The sequence below is a fragment of the Boleophthalmus pectinirostris genome, unplaced genomic scaffold (assembly GCF_026225935.1).
Source record: "Boleophthalmus pectinirostris isolate CB_2022bp ecotype Guang Dong unplaced genomic scaffold, ASM2622593v1 HiC_scaffold_2, whole genome shotgun sequence".
In the NCBI taxonomy this organism is placed as follows: domain Eukaryota; kingdom Metazoa; phylum Chordata; class Actinopteri; order Gobiiformes; family Gobiidae; genus Boleophthalmus; species Boleophthalmus pectinirostris.
The window spans coordinates 39,152,014-39,173,505 of NW_026571152.1; the positions used below are offsets into that span (position 1 = coordinate 39,152,014).

Below are 21,492 nucleotides of genomic sequence, written 5' to 3' on the forward strand. Positions count from 1 at the left end.
ACAGAGTATATCTTAGGTTTGTTTTATATTATTGCATTTGATTTATTACATTGTGAAATTCTAATTGCATTTAACCAAACAAACGTATTTACGCTTTCACTTAAACTTTTTTACTCTTTCACTTAAAACGTTTTTACGCTTTTACTGGAGCCATGACACGACTTTACTGACACTCATCACCAGACAGCAAAAGCAGACGCGCGCCAGGAAATACAGGCTGTGCTTTCGAGGCGAAGCTTTTAGTGACATTACGGTAACGCGCTCACCCTCTAATAAAGTTGACACTGTAGATTCAAGATTGCTTAAGCCTACTTTGGATTTTAGCAGTTTTTACTACCAAACCACAGACTTTAGCTTAGTTTAGTTTTATAGGATTGCATTTGATTTATTACATTTGTGAAATTCTAACTGCATTTGACCAAACAAACTTTTTTACGTGTTCACTCGAAACGTTTTTACGCGTTCACTCATTACACTCATGTCCAGAGATTAAGTGAATTTAGATGTGTTCACAACTCTAAAATCAAGTTTCAGTGTCTGATGTGCTCTGGGACCTATTTGTGGCGCCGCTAAAAATAGGTCCAGCCTGGCAACACATGCTTGTCTCTGATACGGAGCTGGAGAGGTTCTGCTCACAAGCTCAGACCTGTGCAACACTCAGGGGCCGCTTCATGGTGAGTTTGAAAAAAGACGACCTAGAAACTCCAGAAATTCACGCTAAACTCTTTCTAGTTCGTGAATGTTAAGCTTGGGGTTTGGTCACTAACAGCGTGGACCCTCCTAACTCACCCTATTTATAACCTGCCTCCAAGAAAGCCTCTGCTCCAGTAAGGACAGGACAGGCCTGGGGGGCTGTTTTTGACTTTTGTGTGAGACCCTGATCCTGTTCTCTTTATCTCTTCCAGGGCCTCTGTGGGACTAAAGCAGAACAGAAGAAGGAGAAGAAGAAGAGGCGAGGGCAGTTTCACTTCTTTGGATATATTTTGGTTTATTTATTTGCCTGAAAATGACTTCCAGGAGGCCCATGACTCGGTCTTATTCCGGCAATGGACGGACGAGCAGCTTTAGTGAAGAAGAGAGCAGCTCCTCCAACGGACGCAACACTTATCTGTCAAATGTCCGGCCTGAGAACAGGTACGAAACAAAACTGTAGCTCCATTTGGCCAGTTTATGTTTGATTCAGTATGAAATATTTCCAGAGGAGGTACAGCACTGATACTGTATGTATAAAAATATGAATTTCAGTTTATAATGAGTGACTGATGAGTTCCTTTTATTTACCTCCTCCCTGAAGGTATTCTCACTACAGACCGACGAGGTAAACGACATTTCAGACCTTCCTCCACTAACCTGTTAACTCTGAAAGCAGCTCACACAGTGTAACAGTGGTGTTCACAGAGTCACGCCTTGGACTGACTTTGCTCTGTTTTGCCTGATGATGTCTCTGAGTTTTCCCCCTTCACTCCTTTTTACGTTTACTTACCACAGATTTCCATTAACAGCCGTCCTCCTAATGGGGCTCTTGTTTAAATGTTGACTCAGGGATAGTTCTGCTCACGGAGAGAGAGAGAGTGGGGAGTGGAGGGACTTTCTGACGGTGGCTGTGTGTTTCCAGGAGCACCTTGTGTAGCGTCATGGCTCAGCTCACCGAAGACGTCCAGCCCTCGTTCGAAACCACGCTCAAGTCCAAGGCCGTGTCCGAGAACTGTAACGTGAAGTTCACCTGCGTGGTGTCAGGTAGTATCGCGTCCAGCTGATGGAGACTGGGTAGGACCTGTAGCTGCACGGTGCACGTAGGAGTTCAAAACATCCTCACTGGAAACGCACGATCCGATGTTGGTATCAGAATTTGAAGCCTGTACTGAAAAAATTGGCTTTGAAATATCGCTTCAGTCAAAATGCTGGTTGAACTTATAAATTGATGTAATAAGTTTGTTTACAGGTCGGAGTCGAGACCGTGTACCATTCGTTCTTTTGAATTTCAATTAAGAACGAAAACAGTTTGAATCCGTGTGTCATTCGTTCATTCATTTTTCAATATAAAACCAAAAATAAGAAAACGACAAAACTGTTTTCTTCATTATTTGTCTCCAAAACCAAAATGAAAAAACACACAACGATTTGTTTTTTCAGTTTTCGATTTTGTGTTTCAATGAAAAATGGAAAAAAGGGATAATGGTCGTTTCCCGTTTCCGTGACTTAAACTGTGATGCCGGACTGTACAGGACTAAAACAGGATTAAAGCCGGACTAAACCGTTTTCAGTCCTGGTGTGGTCCTGGTCTTAGTCCGAGTCTGGTCCCGGTCTCAGTCCTGGTCTCAGGCCCGGTCTGTTCCTGGTCTCAGTCCCGGTCTCAGTCCCGGTCTCAGTCCTGGTCTGTTCCCGGTTTCATTCCTGGTCTCAGTCCTGGTCTGGTCCCTGTCTAAGTACAGGTCTCAGTCCCGGTCCAGTTCCGGTCTGGTCCCGGAACTGGTTTAGTCCTGGTTTAGTCCTGGTTTGGTCCAGCATCACAGTTTAAGTCACCTAAACAGGAAACGGTCGTTAACTGTATTTTTCCATTTTTCATTTAAACACAAAATCTAAAATTGAAAAAACAAATCATTATCTGTTTTTTGATTTTGATTTTGGAGACAAATAATGAAGAAAATAATTGTTTGTTCATTTTCTTATTTTTGGTTTTATATTGAAAAACAAATGAATGGATGTATACACAGATTAGTTTTTTATTTCATTATTCCGTTTTAGTGTCAAACAAAAAAAAACTAATTTTAACCTCTATTTCCTGTATAAATTTTTTATTCCTGCCTCTTTAAATTTTGATATTTTATTCTCTCTGGTTTATTTGCCCCGGAAGTTCTGCTGCTGGAAGGATTTACCTGAAAAATCGTTGCATGATGAAAAACGGAAACCAGGAACAAGGCGATAAACTTTGTTCAACTGACTCCATAAAACTATAATAAAAATAGTTTTTATTATAGATCCACGGTTGATACTAAATTCACACGCGACGTAGAGCAGCAGAGAATAAAATATCAAAATTAACAACGAAGTTTTTTGATTGGTGTTATTTGAATATTGGAAACAGAGATCGAAATCTGTTTTTGTTTTTGTTTGTTTGACACTAAAACGGAATAATTAAATAAACTGTTTTCCCTTTTTTTTTTTTGTTCTTAATTGAAATTCAAAATAACAAACTGTACATGGACTCAAGTCGGCTCAGAAAGCCTCAGTGTTTGACCTTTTGATTTACACAAAGTTGTTCTGTAGTAACTTAAGAGATAAATAACATTTTCATCACACATTTGGATCAGTTCTGTCTTATTTTATTTTTGTTTAAAGAAATAAATGCTGTTGTCACTTTCTGCACTGATACTAAGAACAGGAATCAGAAATGGAAAAAGCTCGATCGGTGCATCTCTAATCCCAACTCAATAGTGTATAGAATTATCAGAAAACACACACAATATCAGCACTGCATGAAAGAAAATATTATATTGAAGAGGTTTTTTACACTATAGACTTGAGTTATTTTAGCCATTGTGATCTTAATGTCATGTGTCTTTAGTTTTCGTATCACTGATGTTTGTGTTTCTTCAGGACTCCCGGCTCCTGAACTGAAATGGTACAAAGACGACCTGGAGTTGGATCGTTACTGTGGTCTTCCAAAATACGAAATTCGGCGAAACGGGAAAACTCACACCCTCCACATTTACAAGTGAGTCTCTACAGCGTTCACTAGGGGTGTAACGATACGATAATGTCACGGTATGAACATCACAGTACGATATTTATTGCGATATCGTGGGAAAGCTCACGATTAGAGATATAACAATAACCCAATCTCTCTGTACGATATTTTCATGATATACATCTCACGGTATGATATTTATTGTGATATTTTGTAGAGGCTAAAAAACTGTTAATATGCTACTTTTTCTTCTTAAAATGCCTTGACAAGACTTAATCCAAAGAACTAAGACTTTAAAGTGTTAGAACTGTTATTTCTTCTTGTGGTCTGCACTTAAATGGAGCAAAGGATCATGGTCAATGTAGCTCTTTGGTTTTTTTTGTTTGTTTTTAGCTATTGCTGCACCATAACTCTTAAATTTAAGCAAAGAGACTTGTAAGTCGATATATTGTGATGGTCCACGATATTATTGTGAGAACTTTGACGATACGATATCACAATATTTCGATTATTAGAATAGAATAGAATAGAAAGCCTTTATTGTCATTATACAATAGTATAATGAAATTCAGAGCTGGTCCGTTAAAGTGCAAGAATCAACAATTAACAAATAAAACAAATCAACAGTTCCCATTCAGTGTGGTGACAGCTTTGTGGAAGAAGCTGTCCCTGAGTCTGTTGGTCCTAGCTGGAATTGACCTGAAGCGCCTGCCAGAAGGCAACCGTTTGAACAGGTGGAATCCAGGTTGTGTATTGTCTTAAATTATTTTCCTTGCTCTGCTGAGACACCGAGAGTTGTATAATGTGGTTAAGGAAGGCAGGGGGCAGCCAATAATGTCCTGCGCAGTGTTGGTGACCCTCTGCACACGCTTCCTGTCAGCTTCTGTGCAACTACAGTGCCACACTGTCACTGCAAAGGTCAGCAGGCTCTCAATGGTGGAACGTTAGAAGGTTACCAGCAGGCTTGTGTTTAGTTGCTCCTTCCTGAGCACCTCAGGAAGTGTAGCCTCTGCTGGGCCTTTTTGCCCAGTGCTGAGGTGCTGACTGACCAGGAGAGATCCGCAGAGATGTGAACTCCAATTAATTTGAAGGTCTCCACTTGCTCCACACTTTGGCCATTGATGTACAGGGGGGCAGGGGTGGCTCTGTTCCTCCTAAAGTACAGGATGTTACTAACTGGACTATTGTTACATCCCTAGTGTTCTCCTCAATGTATTTAAATTGTTGACACTGGAATCAAAAGCAAATGATACAAATTAGGGCTGAATAAATGAGGCCTTGACAAATTTCATGTTTTGGTGTTTTTATCACAGTTTCTTAAAGGTCCTATATTGTTATAATGTTGTTACCTCATCAAAAACAGACCTGGAGTTGTGTTTTGTTTCATTCACACATGCACACATAGTTTTCAAGTTAACAGCTGTCTTTTACCTTTTTGTTAGAGTGTCAGTTTCAGGGCTGAAATCAAAAAGAATGAGAACTTCGCACATCAGTTTCTTGAAACGGGTGGGTTGGAGGAGCGGGAGCAGCCCAAGAACATAGAGAAAAATCCCGCAAACCAATTTTCTAATGTTCTAGGGCTGAAATTATCCAGATGATTCTAGTGAAGGAGATTATTCCGAATGAAAGTTAATTCAGAATAAAAATTAATTGCATTTTAAAAAGAACATGTAAACACTTAATTCCTATGATTATTCGGAATTAAACTTAAACGCAAATTAAGTATGTGGCTTATTCCGATTTTAAAGCTGAATTAATTTATTCCGCGATCATGTTAACTTTTATTCCTTAAAAATAATTCTGGTCGTTCAGTACATGCACGTTGACAACAATTAATTAATTAATTAATTAACAATTAATTCAGAATTTAAAAAATATCATGTAAACGTGTTTTTTCTTTGTTTTTGTCAATTTCAGGTCTGTTTGTGTTGAGGAAACAACACTATAACACAGATTAGAAAACAGAATAATATGGGCTCTTTAATGTTGACTTCACTGACAGGAAAATGCAACTTATTTAAAGATACATTTCCGGTTTAAAAGTTTTAGAACACCATCATTTTTCCAGTTATTTATTGCAGTTCAAGTTGTGCAAGTCCAATGAAGAGCTTGAAATGTTACAAAGGTAAGAACTGAACAACCAGAGGATTTTTAAAAAAAAGATAAACGATACAAAACACAAGTCCAAGCTCTGCCAAAACTACCTCAGGAAAACAGAACAAGACGGTAAAACTTGAAAACATGGAGTGTCCAGCAGCAGCACAGTGTCCAGACTTAAACCCCATCGAGCTGGTTTGAGATGAACTGGACAGAAAAGTGAAGCAACCTACAAGTGCCACACATGTATGGAAACTTCTGCGACAGACTTGGGAAGAACTTTCTGAAGAATATTTGATTTTTATTGTAAAAAGAACGAGCCACGAGTGTGTTCAGCTGTTATATCTGCCAAAGGTGGACACTTTCAGGAATCAAAAGTTTAGAATACGTACAGTAAAAATAAAAAAACTGGAAAAAGTGTAGTGTTCTAAACCTGATTTTGTGTTGTGTTTTTTAGCTGCACACTGGACGACGCCGCCATATACCAAGTCTCTGCGAGCAACAGTAAGGGGATTGTCTCCTGCTCTGGGGTTCTGGAGGTGGGCACTATGAGCGAGTACCAGATCCACCAGAGATTCTTCGCCAAACTGAAGGCAAAAGCTGAGAAGAAGCGACAAGACCTGGAGGAGTCAAGCAAGAAAGCCGCAGCGGACAAAGAACCAGCTCCGAAAGAGACGCCGCAGAAAAGCCCAGAGCGGACGCCGCGTAAACGAGCCATTTCAGAACCATCGCAGAGCCCTGAAGAACTGCTCGTCGGCGCTGCAGAAAAGAACAGCCAAGTCCAAGAACCTGCCCCGACTTCACCCGTAGCTCCAGAGGTGAAGACGGACGGCGAGCATGCGTTGAGCAAAAAGAAATTCAAAATCTCCAACAGCGTGGACGCGCAGACGGACCAGCCAAGCACGCCGAAGGGTAACACCGTCCGAAGCAACGTGATGGGGAACGGCGGAGACAATCATTACGACGGGGGAATGGGGCTGGCGCAGTTTTTGGCTGAAACGCTCCAGTCTCAGGCGGTAGAGGAGAAACAGGTGCCGAACAAAGAAGAGGCGGGTAAAGGAGGTGGAGAAAGTGTGAAAGAGAAGACGCATGAGGAGGACGGCAAACAGACGGTGGAAGAGGAGATGGAAGTAGAGACGGTGCAGGTGCAGGCGCAGGCGCAGGTAAGATTAAGTTGAAATTAGAGAATTGTCAAAACTTGTTGGACACGCTTTGTGAATTTTTAATTACCAAATATAGGGTCTATTTTATTGTAAATCTTTAGTCTCTCTTGGGGAAAAATACAATATGATTTTTTTTATGAAGTAAATGCACTGTACTTTTAACTTTTTTTTTTTTTTTACTTTTTTAATTTTACTTTTTTTTTTTTTTTTTAACAATTTTATTCTTATTTATTGTTATTATTTGTTACGTTACATTTTATTTATTACTTTATTTGATTATTTTATGTATATATTTTTACATTTTCTAATTTATAATTTTTTTTTTTTTTTTTAATGAAGTTAATGCACTGTACTTTTAACCTTTTTTCTTTTTTTTTTTAATAAGTTTTAATTTAATTAAAATTTTTTATTTTTAAAAAACAATTTTATTCTTATTTATTCTTATTATTTTTTATGTTACATTTTTATTTATTATTTTATTTGATTATTTTGTGTATATATTTTTACATTTTATAATTTATTATTTTTATTTTTATTTTTTTTACTTATTTATTTGACAGGTACACTGCAAAAAACAAAATCTGGCCACGTTAAGATGACTTGAATTAAGAAAGTTTTATCATGATTTGAGTAAATTTCACTTAAAAAGTTTTTAAAAATCTGCCAGCGGAACAAGACTTTTTCTTCTTAAAATATGAAAATACATCTTGCTTCACTTAAAATAAGAAAAACGACAACTTTTTGCACGTAAAATACAAAACAAAATCTAATGTTGCTTGAATTCAGAAAAACAAAAACAGACTTGTCAAGTTGAAGTAAAATTAAAGTCATTTTAATTAATAAGAACATGCAAAAACAGTTTAAAAGCAGGATCCTTAAACACATTTATACAACAGTACAGTTTCACATTCCAAACATTCTCACATTCAAACACGTCTCCATGCACACGCACACGCTGGGACTCTTAAGTGGTGAGGTCATTATTCTACTTCCCGGTTCAATATAATTCCAAACTCATTAACTATATCGCAGTGATATTGGAATTTGGCCCTGATCCAAGGCACAGACTGTATAAAGAAGCATCTGTCTCCAGTCCAGTGAAGCTCATCGAGGCTGGAGGTCACAGGGGCGAATTTGCAGCTGAGTTCCATATTAAGAATTTTTTTACCAAGAAAATAGCAAAATAAAAACACCAGGAGCACATAGAGAGGGTTAATGCGAACATTTTAAGACCAAAATGAAGAATGATAAAGAGAGGATTGACAATTTTTCAATGTAAAGTCAGTTTCAGTTTAGTTTTTTTCAATCTAAGATCCAAGATTTTGTATATAGACTTAGATTTTATTGATCCACAAGGGAAATTATTTGGACACAGTAACTCACACATCAAAATAAATATAATAACAAAGACTAAATATATAAATACTAATAATAAAATCAAAATAAGCAACAAAAATACTAAGGTGCTGGTGTCAGATAAGGCGTAATTACACAATTGTATATGCTGTTTAAAATACACTGCACACAAACTCTGCTTTTAGACTTAGACAGACTTTATTAACTGCAAAAGACAAAATCTAGCCAAGTTAAGATGACCTGAATTAAGAAAGTTTGATCATGATTTGAGTAAATTTCACTTGACAAGTAAAATTATCTGCCAATGGAACAAGACTTTTTGTAGTTAAAATATGAAAATACCTCTTGCTTCACTTGAAATAAGAAAAACAACAACTTTTTGGACTTAATTAACATAAGAAACAAAATCGAATGTTGCTTGAATTAAGAAAAACTCACATATTCTATTAGTAGATAATTTTACTTGTCAAATTGAATCGACTCAAATAACGTAAAATGTTCTTAATTTAAGTCATTTTAACTTAGTTAGATATTGTTTTTTTCAGTGTTCATCCACAAGGGAAATTATTTGGACACAGTAGCTCACAAATCACATTATAATATAATAACAAAGAGTAAAAAAATATATATAAATGGTAATAAACTTCTGAATAAGAAGCAATAAAAAGACTGGTGCCGGGCGTACACTGTGCGATATTTTTGATCATTTCGCTCAGCTCCAGCTCAAACTGTACGACCAAATCAGATAATTTAAAAGTTCACAGCTCACGATTCATGTTCTCACACGATACGAATGACTTCAACAGAGCAAAACCGTCACGAGAAGCGATTTCAAACAGGTTTGATTTTCTTACGACCTACGATTGCCGATCTGGAGCTGGTTGTGAGGTATTAATCGGTCTTCGTTACCCAATGTTTACTAAGCACGAAACACGATTAAGTAAAAACTTGCCCCGATCCCAAAAACAGTCGCACTAGTGAAAAATCGGCTCAAATAGGGCCAAAAATCACACAATAAACACACAATAAATTATATAAAAGTATGTACAGTAAGTAAAAAACACAAAAACCCCATGTTTACTACACGAAACACGGTACACGATGAAGCCAAGACTCGCCCCGATCCCAAAAACAGTTGCACGAGTGAAAAATCAGCTCAAACAGGGCCAAAAATCACACAATGAACACACAATAAATTATATAAAAGTATGTACAGTAAGTAAAAAACACAAAAATATCGTACTATAAATAGACTATATAGTTTTCCTGATATACAGATATATCAGTTTTGTTTGAGCAATAGAAACACCCATGGACATTATTCACCATGACCCACTCTGACCCCTGACAGCTCATTTATTTAGACATTTATTAATGAAACCTGCGTGACTATTTACTTCTGCTTTGTGTCTGTGGAGAACTGGGACCAACGCTGTCATACTTTTGCTATATCCTTGAGTTTCTGTTTCCAGACGCCATGTTGAGAACTTGTCATCATCCAAAATATGTAATATTAGGGATGTGACAATAACTGATTTTTTTTTATTGTGATATCGTATCATCAGAAGTCTCATAATAATATTGTAGACTGTGCATGGTTTATAGTAGTATCAGCTTATGAACTTTGGAAACTACATATCCCATGATTAATTTCAGCACAAACAACATGAAGAAATATGTTTTTTACTTAAATTCTTGGGATTATGACGGAAATAATTCACACCAAAATCTCGTCAAGGTATTTTAAAAGCAAAAAAGTTTCCTATCTCCATTTATATCAGCCTCTGCAAAATATCGCAATAAATGTCGTACCGTGACATGCATATCGTGATAATATCGTACCGAGAGATTTGGATATCGTTACATCCCTTCGTAATATGGACTTTGTTGTTGTTAATCGCTATAGCAACGGTGCAAATTTGTCATCACAGTGAACCCGACAGCAGTAAAAATGTTATAAAAAACAAAATCACGATCAAAACTCTAGCGCTGCCATTCCAAAAGTTTGTTTTTCCACTATCCCATTGATTGATTTCTAATAATAATAATATTTTACTCTACATATAAAATAATACATACTTTTAGATCATATTTATATGTTAAAACAATACATTCCCATGCTTTTAATACTAATATAAACAAATATTTAATGTAAAGCTGATTTAAAACTCAACAGTTTGGCTTTTGCTTGTTACGTCTAGAACAAAAATACAACTAATTCAGTCCAAAACTTTTTTTTCTTTCTTTTTTCTTTTATTGGGTCATTTTGCAGCACTACAAGACAAAAAAACAAAACAAAACAGACCAAAGCAACAGTATCAAACCATATTAAACAATAACAGAATTCCAAGAAAGAAAAGAAAGCAGTGCATGAACAACAAGTTTTATTTACAACAAAAAATATGAATTAAAAAGTTAAATTAAACTTTCATTTCAAGTAACAAAATCACATCAGATCTGTGTTTTTCTCCTTACAGCAGAACTAAAATGTGACTTTTTTTTTACATTTGTAGGTGCAAGAAAGAGCAGAGCAAGAGATGAAAGAGGAAAGCAAAGAGAAAGCTCATCCCACACCTCCAATTCGGCACAAGAAGGAACATAAAGAACAGAAAGAACAAAAAGAACACAAGGAGCATAAGGAGCATAAGGACCACCACATCCCCGCGTCCATCTCCTCCATGCTCCACTCCGTCAAGGACTTTTTCTTCGGGAAGAACAAGAAGGAACCCCACGAGAGCAAACCGAAAGACACCCCAGACTCCCCCGGCGTGCTCGAGCCGCCAGCCACGCCGCCGTCTTACTATCTCAAACCCGAAAGCCTGTCTGAAACCCGGGCTAAAGACGATTACGGAATGCCCACGGAGGTCGCGCAGCTGCAGGGAGCAACGTCGGAAAGGCCAAAGGTCGCAGAAGAGCAGGAGGATTTGTGCAGAGGAGACACTGCGCCGGAGAGCACGGCGGGGGGTGGAGCTGACCAAGCCATGGAGGTGACTGAAGAGGAAACGGCATTGTCCAGTCCGCAGATACTCGCTGAGGTATGGCCAGCTGCCCCACACTTGAGAGTTATTTTTAGGGCGCGTTTCTGACAAGATAGCAGAAGAAGAATGTCTAAGATGAAAGCGAGCAGCATGGCGCAAGAGCTGAAAAACAGAGAGTGTGCAATGGGTTTTTTACTCAGGTTTTAAAGGAATAATATATAAAAAAAACACGAGTAGCAGAGAAACAGGGGAAGTTCCTGGATATGTTTGTAAATATGCCTCAGCCAACACAGGAAGTTCTTCGATTTCAAGTCTTAGTTCTGTAGAAACCAAATCTGCAAAAGTTTACAATAACATGATGAAAAAATTACCATTACCATTGCTTTAGAATTAACTCTGGCTTGAATCTTGTAGCATTTAATAGATAGACAGATAGACACACATATATAGATAATTTCTCTTGTGGGTCAGTAAAGTTTGTCTACAGTTTGTCTAAAGATGAGATAGTGTATCATTCGTTCATTTGTTTTTTTTCAATGTAAAACCAAAAATAAGAAAACGAAAAAACAACTATTTTCTTCTTTATTTGTCTCCAAAACCAAAATGAAAAAACTGACAATTAATGATTTGTTTTTTCCGTTTTGTGTTTAAATGAATATGAATAATGGAAAAAACAGATAAAGGCCAGGACTAAACCAGGACTGAACCAGGACTGAACCAGGACTAAACCAGGACTAAACCAGGACTAAACCAGGACTGAACCAGGACTGAACCAGGACTAAACCAGGACTAAACCAGGACTGAACCAGGACTAATCCAGGACTGAACCAGGACTAAACCAGGACTAAACCAGGACTAAACCAGGACTAATCCAGGACTGAACCAGGACTGAACCAGGACTAAACCAGGACTAAACTAGGACTAAACCAGAACTAAACAAGGACTAAACTGTTTTCAGTCCTGGTCTGGTCCCGGTCTCTGTCCCGGTCTGGTCCCAGTGTAGTCCCGGTCTCAGTCCCGATCTTAATCACAGTCTGGTCCTGGTCTGGTCCCAATCTCAGTCCCAGTCTCAGTCCTGGTCCTGTTCCCAGTCTCATTTTCGGTCTGGTCCCAGACCTGTTTTAGTCCTGGTTTAGTCCTGGTCTCAGTCCTGGTCTGGTCCCGGTTTCAGTCTCGGTCTTAGTCCCAGGCTCAGTCCCGGGCTCAGTCTCAGTCTGGTCTCAGTCTGGTCCCAGTCTCAGTCCTGGTCTGGTCCCGGCCTCAGTCCTGGTCTCAGTCCTGGTCTCAGTCCTGGTCCTGTTCCCGGTCAAAGTCCTGGTCTCAGTCCTGGTCTCAATCACTGTCTGGTCCTGGTCTGGTCTCGGTCTCAGTCACGGTCTGGTCCTGGTCCTGGTCCCGGTCTCAGTCCTGGTTCAGTCCGGCATCGCATTTTAAGTCACGGAAACGGGAAATTATCAGTTTTTTCCATTATCAATTTAAACACAAAATTGAAAACTGAAAAAACAAATCTTTATCTGTTTTTTCATTTTGCTTTTGGAGAAAAATAAAGAAATTGTTTTTTCGTTTTCTTATTTTTGGTTTTATTTTGAAAAACGAATGAACAAATGATACACGGTACTTAAACCATATTATATTAATATTGTTTATTTTATGTGATTAGGTCTGTCACAAAAACAAACGATATATCAGAGAAATACAGAGAAATATTACAATAAATATATTCTCTGTACGATATTGTCACCATATGCATGTCACGTTTCGATATTTAATGTGAAATTTTGAGAAGGTTAACAAATCTGTGAATGTTTTGAATATTTTTTCCTCTTAAAATGCCTTGTCAAGACTTAATCCAAAGAACTAAAATTGAAAAGTGCTTATACTGGGGGAAAAAATCAATATCTAGGTCAATTAAAATGACTTAAATTAAGAACATTTGACTTTGAGTAGATTCAACTTGACAAGTAAAATTATCTACCAATGGAATAAGTGTGTTTTTCTTAATTCAAGCAACATTCGATTTTGTTTCTTATTTTAAGTGCAAAAAGTTGTTTTTTCTTATTTCAAGTGTAGCAAGACGTATTTTTAGATTTTAAGCACAAAAAGTCTTGTTACATTGGCAGATCATTTTACTTGTCAAGTTGAATTTACTCAAATCATGATAAAACTTTCTTAATTCAAGTGACGAGATTTTTTTTTTTTTTTTGCAGTGTAACAGTTATTTCTTCTTGTAGGCTGCACTGAAATGGAGCAAAGCATCATGGTCTATGTAGTTCCCTTTGTTTTTTTAGCTCTTGCTGCACCATAACTCTTAATTTAAGCAAGGAGATTTGTAATTCGATATATTGTGTTGGTCCATGATATTATTGTGAGACTTTTGACGATACGATATCACGATATTTCTGTTTTAGTCATGTTATTATATAAACATGGCAAAAACTCTCCCCATTATTGCACAGATTGAACTGTAAATCGATGTAGTAATTATCGTGACAGGCCTGTATGTGTTTATTAAAAAACTAGATCAGGCTGGCAACTAGGTCAGGAATCGGAATACAATTTGCAGAAAAACCCCAAACATTCTGTGTTGGCAACGATTCCAGAGATTTAGGATTAGGAGATCGAGGATTTAAAGCCGGAAAAAGAGAATGTTTGGTGAATTTTATCAAGGGGAAAGACGTTTATTGTCCTTCTTCCTACAGGATTTGGTGCATTACATACGTCACGACCAAATAGCAGCGATTGGTTAAATAAAAAAAAAAGTTCCCGCCTACTGTCGAGCGAAAAAATCCTAATGCTGCTGGTCAGACGGTTTCCACAAAGTGAAACCGTCTGATGAATCAGGCTACAACAGTATTACTGTGTCTAAAATAATACAGTTCTGGCTCTTTTATATCTGTGTTTATTTAACATATTGAATTTTGTGTTTTATTGAAGAGTTAAGCCAGGCGATTTTTGACCCTTTTTGAGCCGATGCGACTATTTTGGGGATCGGGCCGAGTTTTGGCTTCATCATGTGTCGTGCTTCGTGTTGTAAACATGGGGTAAAGAGAACAGATTAATACCTCACGACCAGCTCCCGATCTGCATTCGTAGGTCACAAGAATATCTAACCTGTTCGCCTCTCGTGAGGGTTTCGCTCTGTTGAAGTCGTTCCATAAGCCGATTTGCCAGATTCTGTCAGACCGAGCATGTGCGGACACAGAAGTGGAAGAAGGATATGAGGCTGTGGAGGACGATGGCGCCGGCGAGTGTTTTAGACACGGGACATTAGGGCTGGGTATCATTAAGAAGTTGCCGATACGATACATACCTTGATACACAGGACACGATACGATACATATCTCGATACAGTGCACTTTCAATTTGATATGATATATTTCAAATTGATTCGATACGGTTCAATAAAAAATAAAGGCTAAATCGTGGCTGTGATACTAAAAGTCTTTCTTGTGCAAAGTTCATATGAAACACAAACATTTTAATCATCAAAACAGTAAAAATATCAAATGTGTTGCATAAATGAGTTTCCTTTCACTCCACAAGCAACAAAACTGTAGCTCTGTAACAAAATAATTTAGTAAAAAACACCTAAAAATACTCTTACTTGGTGATATATCGATACAGTAGCCCACGATATCGATACTGTATCATCACATTAAAAGTTACGATATATCGATATTCCAATATTTTTGCACACCCCTACGGGACATGGAGGCACAGCTAATCAAGCAACACAGAACAGAAGTTTAGTGAAAAACTTGATGCTACTTACCTGCAGTTCCTTCTGAAGAACTGATAACTCGTACTGCCCACGTCTGCCCAGACATTTCTTTGACCAGATTCATCGCCTCTTCTTTTTGGGCTTGTCTGCGCAGAGAATGGCACAAATTGCCAAGGCAGCGCGTTTGTTTTTTGCCTGGATCAGCGTTGTGTCTCCGCACGTCTGTGGTTTTCTAATTCCATAGTTTTCTTTCCTTGTGGTTTTCTACTTCCGGAACAACAACTCCGGTCATTATGTGAGCGTACAGTATTCGAGCATCGGTTCGTATCGTGTGAGAACATGAATCGTGAGCTGTGAACTTTTAAACCCTGCGATTTGGTTGTACAGTTTAATGCCGGGGCTGAGTGACACGACCGAAAATACTGCACAGTGTACGCCCGGCATTAGAAAGTCATGACAGTTGTGGATGTGTTGTTTGCTGGATCGTGCATTACTTGGTTTCAGTGCATAGTATGAAATATTTTGACATTTAGTGGTGGAAAATAACAAAGTAAAAGCAGTAAAATGTTGTAGTTAAATACACATTTTTGGTATCTGTGCAATTACATTTTAAGTAGATACTTTTTACTTTTGCTTCACTACATTTGAGAGCAGGTATTTGTACTTTCCACTACATTTTTGACCTGGCCTGAAAAGTAAAAGTATTTTTATTATCATTTTAGACCTGCTGAAAAGGCTTTATTTATTTAGGCTTTAAAAGGGTTTATTTTTAACATGTTTGCAGTTTGAGCAAACAAAAATATACAAAAAACAACAACTAATTCAATTGTTACTGTACAAAAAAATCTCAAAATCGGTGCAAAATGCTTTTACTTTTTCAACAACTAACTATTTTAATACTTTTACTTGAGTAGATTTTTCATGTGATTTTGCTTTTTTTGCTCCGATATCTTAAAATCTGTGCAAAATGCGTTTACTTTTTACAGTTTAAGTACATTTTTCAACAAGTAGCTACTTTAATACTTTTACTTTAGTAAATTTTTTTATGTGATTTTGCTTTTTTTGCTCCAATATCTCAAAATCTGTGCAAAATTCTTTTACGTTTTACAGTTACAGTGCATTTTTAATCAAGTAGCTACTTTAATACTTTTACTTGAGTAGATTTTCATGTGATTTTGCATTTTTTGCGCCGATATCTGTACTTTTACTTAAGTTTCAAAGCTGAGTACTTCTCCCACCGCTGCATTTAATCTGTTTGATCAGAAATAAGGTTGAATATTGATGAGCTGGTGTGACAAAGGAGCTGTGTGTGTGAAAAATGAATTGAAAGTGAATGACGTTGCGCTCGTGTTTTGTTTTGTATGTAGCAGCATGTTGACCACAACTTCTTCATATATGTAACATGACCCTAGTTCCCTTCCACCGAAGCAGGAACTGTTCACTTCGGGTTTAGATTTACAGACAGCAGTCACAAAGGAGCCATTGAAATGCACTGAATTTTTGTGTAGTTACATCAATTAACAGTCAGGGAAGTCATTTTACATTCACAGTAACTTTCGGTAACATTATTTCAGAATTATTGTACTGCCGCTTTCAAATTGCGACTTCTGGAAAAGCGCTTTTAGAATTTTATATCAACTGTTTTTTGCCTTTTAAAGAGTCTCTATTACACTATTTTCTGATTTATGTTATAATTAGGCCTGGATATCATTAAGAATTTGTCAATTCGATACATGTCTCAGTACATAGGCCACGATACGATGCATATCTCAAAACATAGGCCACGATACGATACATAGGCCATGATATGATACATATCTCGATACATAGGCCACGATACGCTACATAGGTCATGATACAATACATATCTCAATACATAGGCCAGGATTTCGATACATGTCTCAAAACATAGGCCACGATTTCGATACATAGGCCACGATACGATACATAGGCCACGATATGATACATATCACGATACACAGGCCACGACACAAAACACATCTCGATACATAGGCCATGATACGATACATAGCTTGATACATAGGCCACGATACGATACATATCTCAAAACATAGGCCACAATTTCGATACATATCTCGATACATAGGCCATGATACGATACCTAGGTCATGATACGACACATATCTTGATACATAGGCCACGATACGATACATATCTCAAAACATAGGCCACAATTTCGATATATATCTCAATACATAGGCCATGATACGATACATATCTCGATACATAGGCCACGATACGATACATATCTCAAAACATAGGCCACAATTTCGATACATATCTCGATACATAGGCCATGATACGATACCTAGGTCATGATACGATACATATCTTGATACATAGGCCACGATACAATACATATCTCAAAACATAGGCCACAATTTCGATACATATCTCGATACATAGGCCATGATACATGTCTTGATACATAGGCCACGATTTCGATACATATCTTGATACAAAGGGCACGATACATATCTAAATATATAGGCCACGATACGATACATATCTCGATACAATACACATCTCCATACATCGGCCACTATACGCTACATATGTCAATACACAGGCCACAATTTGATATATATCTCAATACAAAGGCCACGATACGGTACATGTCTCGATACATAAGCCACGATTTGATACATACCTCGATACACAGGCTACAATACAATACATATCTTGATACACAGGCTACGATACGATACATATCTTGATACATAGGCCACGATACGATACAATGCTGTTATGACCCGACCCTTTTGCCTCTAAAAATCAAAAGGTAAAACGTGGCTGTTAACTTAAAAACTACCACTTCATGACATCACAAAGTGGAATGGACCAGTTTGAGCTTTGGATAGACAAATAATAAAGGTTATTTTCAATCTAACCTGACCTTTTACGTTTAGTTCAGTAGAGCTCGTCTGTTCCAAGGTGGAACATTGTGTTTTTGGGTTGAGAGAAGAAGTCAGACTAATAAGCATTCAGGATTTGTGCTCGAAACACGTGTGAATGAAACAAAACACGACTCTGGGTGCGTTTTTGACCAGGAAACAATATTACGACACGGGTTAAAGCTCACGGGGTAATTTTGCGTCACTCTGAACCTTTAACATTCATAACTCTCAACTTAAGTAGGAGAGAAGAGGCAGCATACCTCAACACGTCTCTTACTAACCACACGCCTCGGCCTGATTTATGGTTTAATGGAAACCCGTAAACATTGAGACACCAGCGCATGACACGAGCACAGCCTCCGCAAATAGACCTCACCGTAAAACAAGAATATTTGCATTTCTACATTTTGAACAAGTGCCCAAAGTGGTTGTTTTGAGAGTCCAGAATTGGCTGACGTCCCACTATATTTTACAGGGAAGGAGGCAGGAGTTCCCTCAGTGATGCAATAATTCTGTATCTATTTTTATTTCTTTGTAATGTAATTCCCTAGAATAGAAAGAATCTACAAATGTGAAAGCACTTTGTCGTTATTTGGAAGATTACGCAGCTACATTCTTTTCTTTTTTTGGTTTTAAAGGTCCTATATTACACAAAGTTGACTCTTGTGAGCTTTAAGTCATGTTATAATGTTGTTACCTCGTCAAAAATAGACCTGGAGTTGTGTTTTGTTTCATTCACACATTTGAGTAACCCTTTATTGTCAGTCTGTTTACATCTGCAAAGCTCAAAATGCTCTGTTCCACCTTGTGATGTTATGAAGCAGTAATTTTCAAATTAAGAGCTACCTTTTGGCTTTAGTTCAAGAGAGATAGTGTTGTAGTCAAGACCGCACTAATCGAGACCACAGGGTCCAGACACCAGGACAAGACCAAGACCTCTGAGAGTTGAGACTGAAAAGGCTTAAGACAGAAACTTTTAAGACCACGGCCCATCGAGACCAAATCAAGACCATCTTTGTCATTTTCAACATTTATTTGTATTTTACAGTTATTTTGGCACCTATATATCAATGTTTGTATAAATCCATCTCCATTTTATCTGATTAACGTTTATTTAGGCCTAAAATAAGCCAAGCAAACTGTACTGCACTGAAACATTCTGTGCCCCTTTTTTGGACCCTCACCCACAGTTTGAGAACCCCTTCTTTAAGAGAACTTCCACTGGCACTTTACACAAAACTATGAAGAAAGTGAGTAAGATTTTTAAACCTGTTTTTTCAAGTTCCTAACTGGAGTTACAATCTCTTAATGGTTTTTGCAGTGGGATTTAGACTCTGCACATTTACCAAATGCATGATGTGGCAAATACAGATGCATTTATACACTTTTATGAGGCAAACTTCAACCACATGTCACAGTAATTAGTTTATTGCCGACGGCAGCGGCTGTAATGAAATATGATCACACTCGACGAGAGTCAGACCTCGAGTCTGAGACAAGGCCGAGTCCAAGCGCCTTCAAGACTGAGACAAGACGGAGTCCAAGCGCCTTCAAGACCGAGACAAGACCGAGTCCAAGCGCCTTCAAGACCGAGACAAGACCGAGTCCAAGCGCCTTCAAGACCGAAACAAGTCCGAGTCCAAACACAGTCAAGTCTGAGACGGACTAAGACTGTAAAAAAAACAATCTCGAGTACTATGACTCTAGTAGAGATTGGAGTTTTCCATTTGAGAGAAGAACTCAGCCTAAATATGCAGAGTTTGTGTGTTGAACATGTGCAAATAAAACAAAAGTCCAACTCCAGGCCTGTTTTTGATGAGGAAACAACATTATAACAGTAGAAAATTGCGTAATATGGGCCTTTTAATCAGTATTTTTGCAGCCTTTCAAAATACTTTCATAAGAGTCTGTGAACTTCAAAAAGAAAACAGCGCCTACAATGTTGTCCTTCTTATATCTCCCTCTAAACTGTCTTGTCTCCCCTGCTTTAGATTGGAAAATTGTTGTAGCAGCGGCCGTCTGTCCTCTGCTCAAGTGAAGGACAAAGTTAATCCCAGCTGTGTGTTTCCTTTGCGGGGTCAGCGGCACGGTCCTTAACAACTTTTCCAATTAGGTCTAATGTAAAACTACTTTCTCCCTTCGACTCTGGATGTGTTGCTCAATTTTTGTAGCTCAGTTCTGGCATGCTGACATCTGACCCAAATCACCAGGACAGACAGTGTTGTGGTTACTGAAATAAATCTTTCCCACACAGGTGTTTTGGGGTCTCAGATGAGCTCATCGTGACATTCTAGAGGTCCCCGAGGTCGCGAGAAGGACGAAGCAAAAATGTTAAAAGTCCTAAATTACGCGAAACTGACTCTTGTTGTTTTAAGCCGTGTTATAAAGTTGTTACCTCGTTAAAAATAGACCTGGAGCTGCATTTTGTTTCATTCACACATGTTTGAGTGACCGTTTATTATTAGTCTGTCTACATCTTCAAAGCTCAAAATGCGCCATTCCACTTTGTGATGTTACAAAGCGGTAGTTTTCAAGTTAACACTTGACGTTTTACTTTTTTTTCTGGAGAGATTTGCATTTCGAGGTCTGAAATTTATCCAAATGATAGTCGTTTTCTGTCCAATCCAAATGTAAACACTTGGAATAAATCTCACAAGATCCTTTTTCTCATGTGTGCACGATCTTGTGGCAATTTCTCGTCCCATCCCTAATATTTATAATTCAGAAATCGAGCTGCTTGGAAGAGAGTGAAGAGCTACAGGCTGGAAACCGCTGATTCACACAGTGCAGCTTGAACTCAGACTGGGGATCTTAACCTTTTTGACCTTTTTGAGCCATCTTTTTTCAGTAATGTCACCTGTTAACGGCTGTAAATTATGTTATCCGTGTGGCTAACCCATAAACTATACCATATTTTTCTGACTTTTTTTCATGGTTTGGTTGTTTCCTGCAACTTATCCTCCGGTGCGACTTATATATTAAAATGTTCAAGCTGATAGGCACAAGAGGGCACTCTAGTCTTGTGTGTCAGTATCTGCTGCTCCTGTTCCTCCTGTACCACTGTCACTTCACTCTACTGCACATGTCTCCTGCAAAAAGAGCCTCTGTCCTGTCTGTATCATGTCAGTCAATCGCAACATTACTTCTGTACCACTGAAAATTTTACATTTAAACAAATTTATAAAGACGACTGAGAAGACTGAACACAAATGCCCCCAACAAGTAAATCATATTTTGCAGATTACAAACTGCAAGTAGTGCAATCTGCAGCTGAAAACAGTAATCGAGCAACAGAAAGAAAGTTGGTAGTGAGTGAGAAACTTGTGCGCCATGCAACTTTCCTGGAAGTCACTGGATGGATGGACAAAGTCTGGACTTCAGTGACACCGAAACCATCCTGTCGGGATTCAGAAAGGCCTGAATAATTCTAACTGGAACTGATGCTGAGTCTGATGACAGCGACACAGAAGAGGAAGCGGCGCTTTGTTTACCTCCAGAGGTCATGGAGTTGCTCAGAAGTGACACCGAGGATGAAGAATTGAATGGATTTAGTGATTTGGAGTGAGATGGA

The 21,492-nt window shown here is 38.1% G+C and overlaps 1 protein-coding gene across 1 annotated transcript; it reads left to right on the forward strand.

Moving 5' to 3' along the window:
* The first annotated feature begins 1,104 nt into the window (after positions 1-1,104).
* On the forward strand, positions 1,105-11,390 carry LOC129409532 (alpha-protein kinase 3-like). Its single transcript, XM_055155916.1, has 6 exons — positions 1,105-1,134; positions 1,295-1,318; positions 1,616-1,737; positions 3,598-3,715; positions 6,243-6,948; positions 10,818-11,390. The coding sequence occupies exons 3-6, from the start codon at positions 1,635-1,637 to the stop codon at positions 11,388-11,390; spliced, it is 1,500 nt and encodes a 499-aa protein (XP_055011891.1). The 5' UTR covers positions 1,105-1,134; positions 1,295-1,318; positions 1,616-1,634.
* The last annotated feature ends 10,102 nt before the right edge of the window (positions 11,391-21,492 follow it).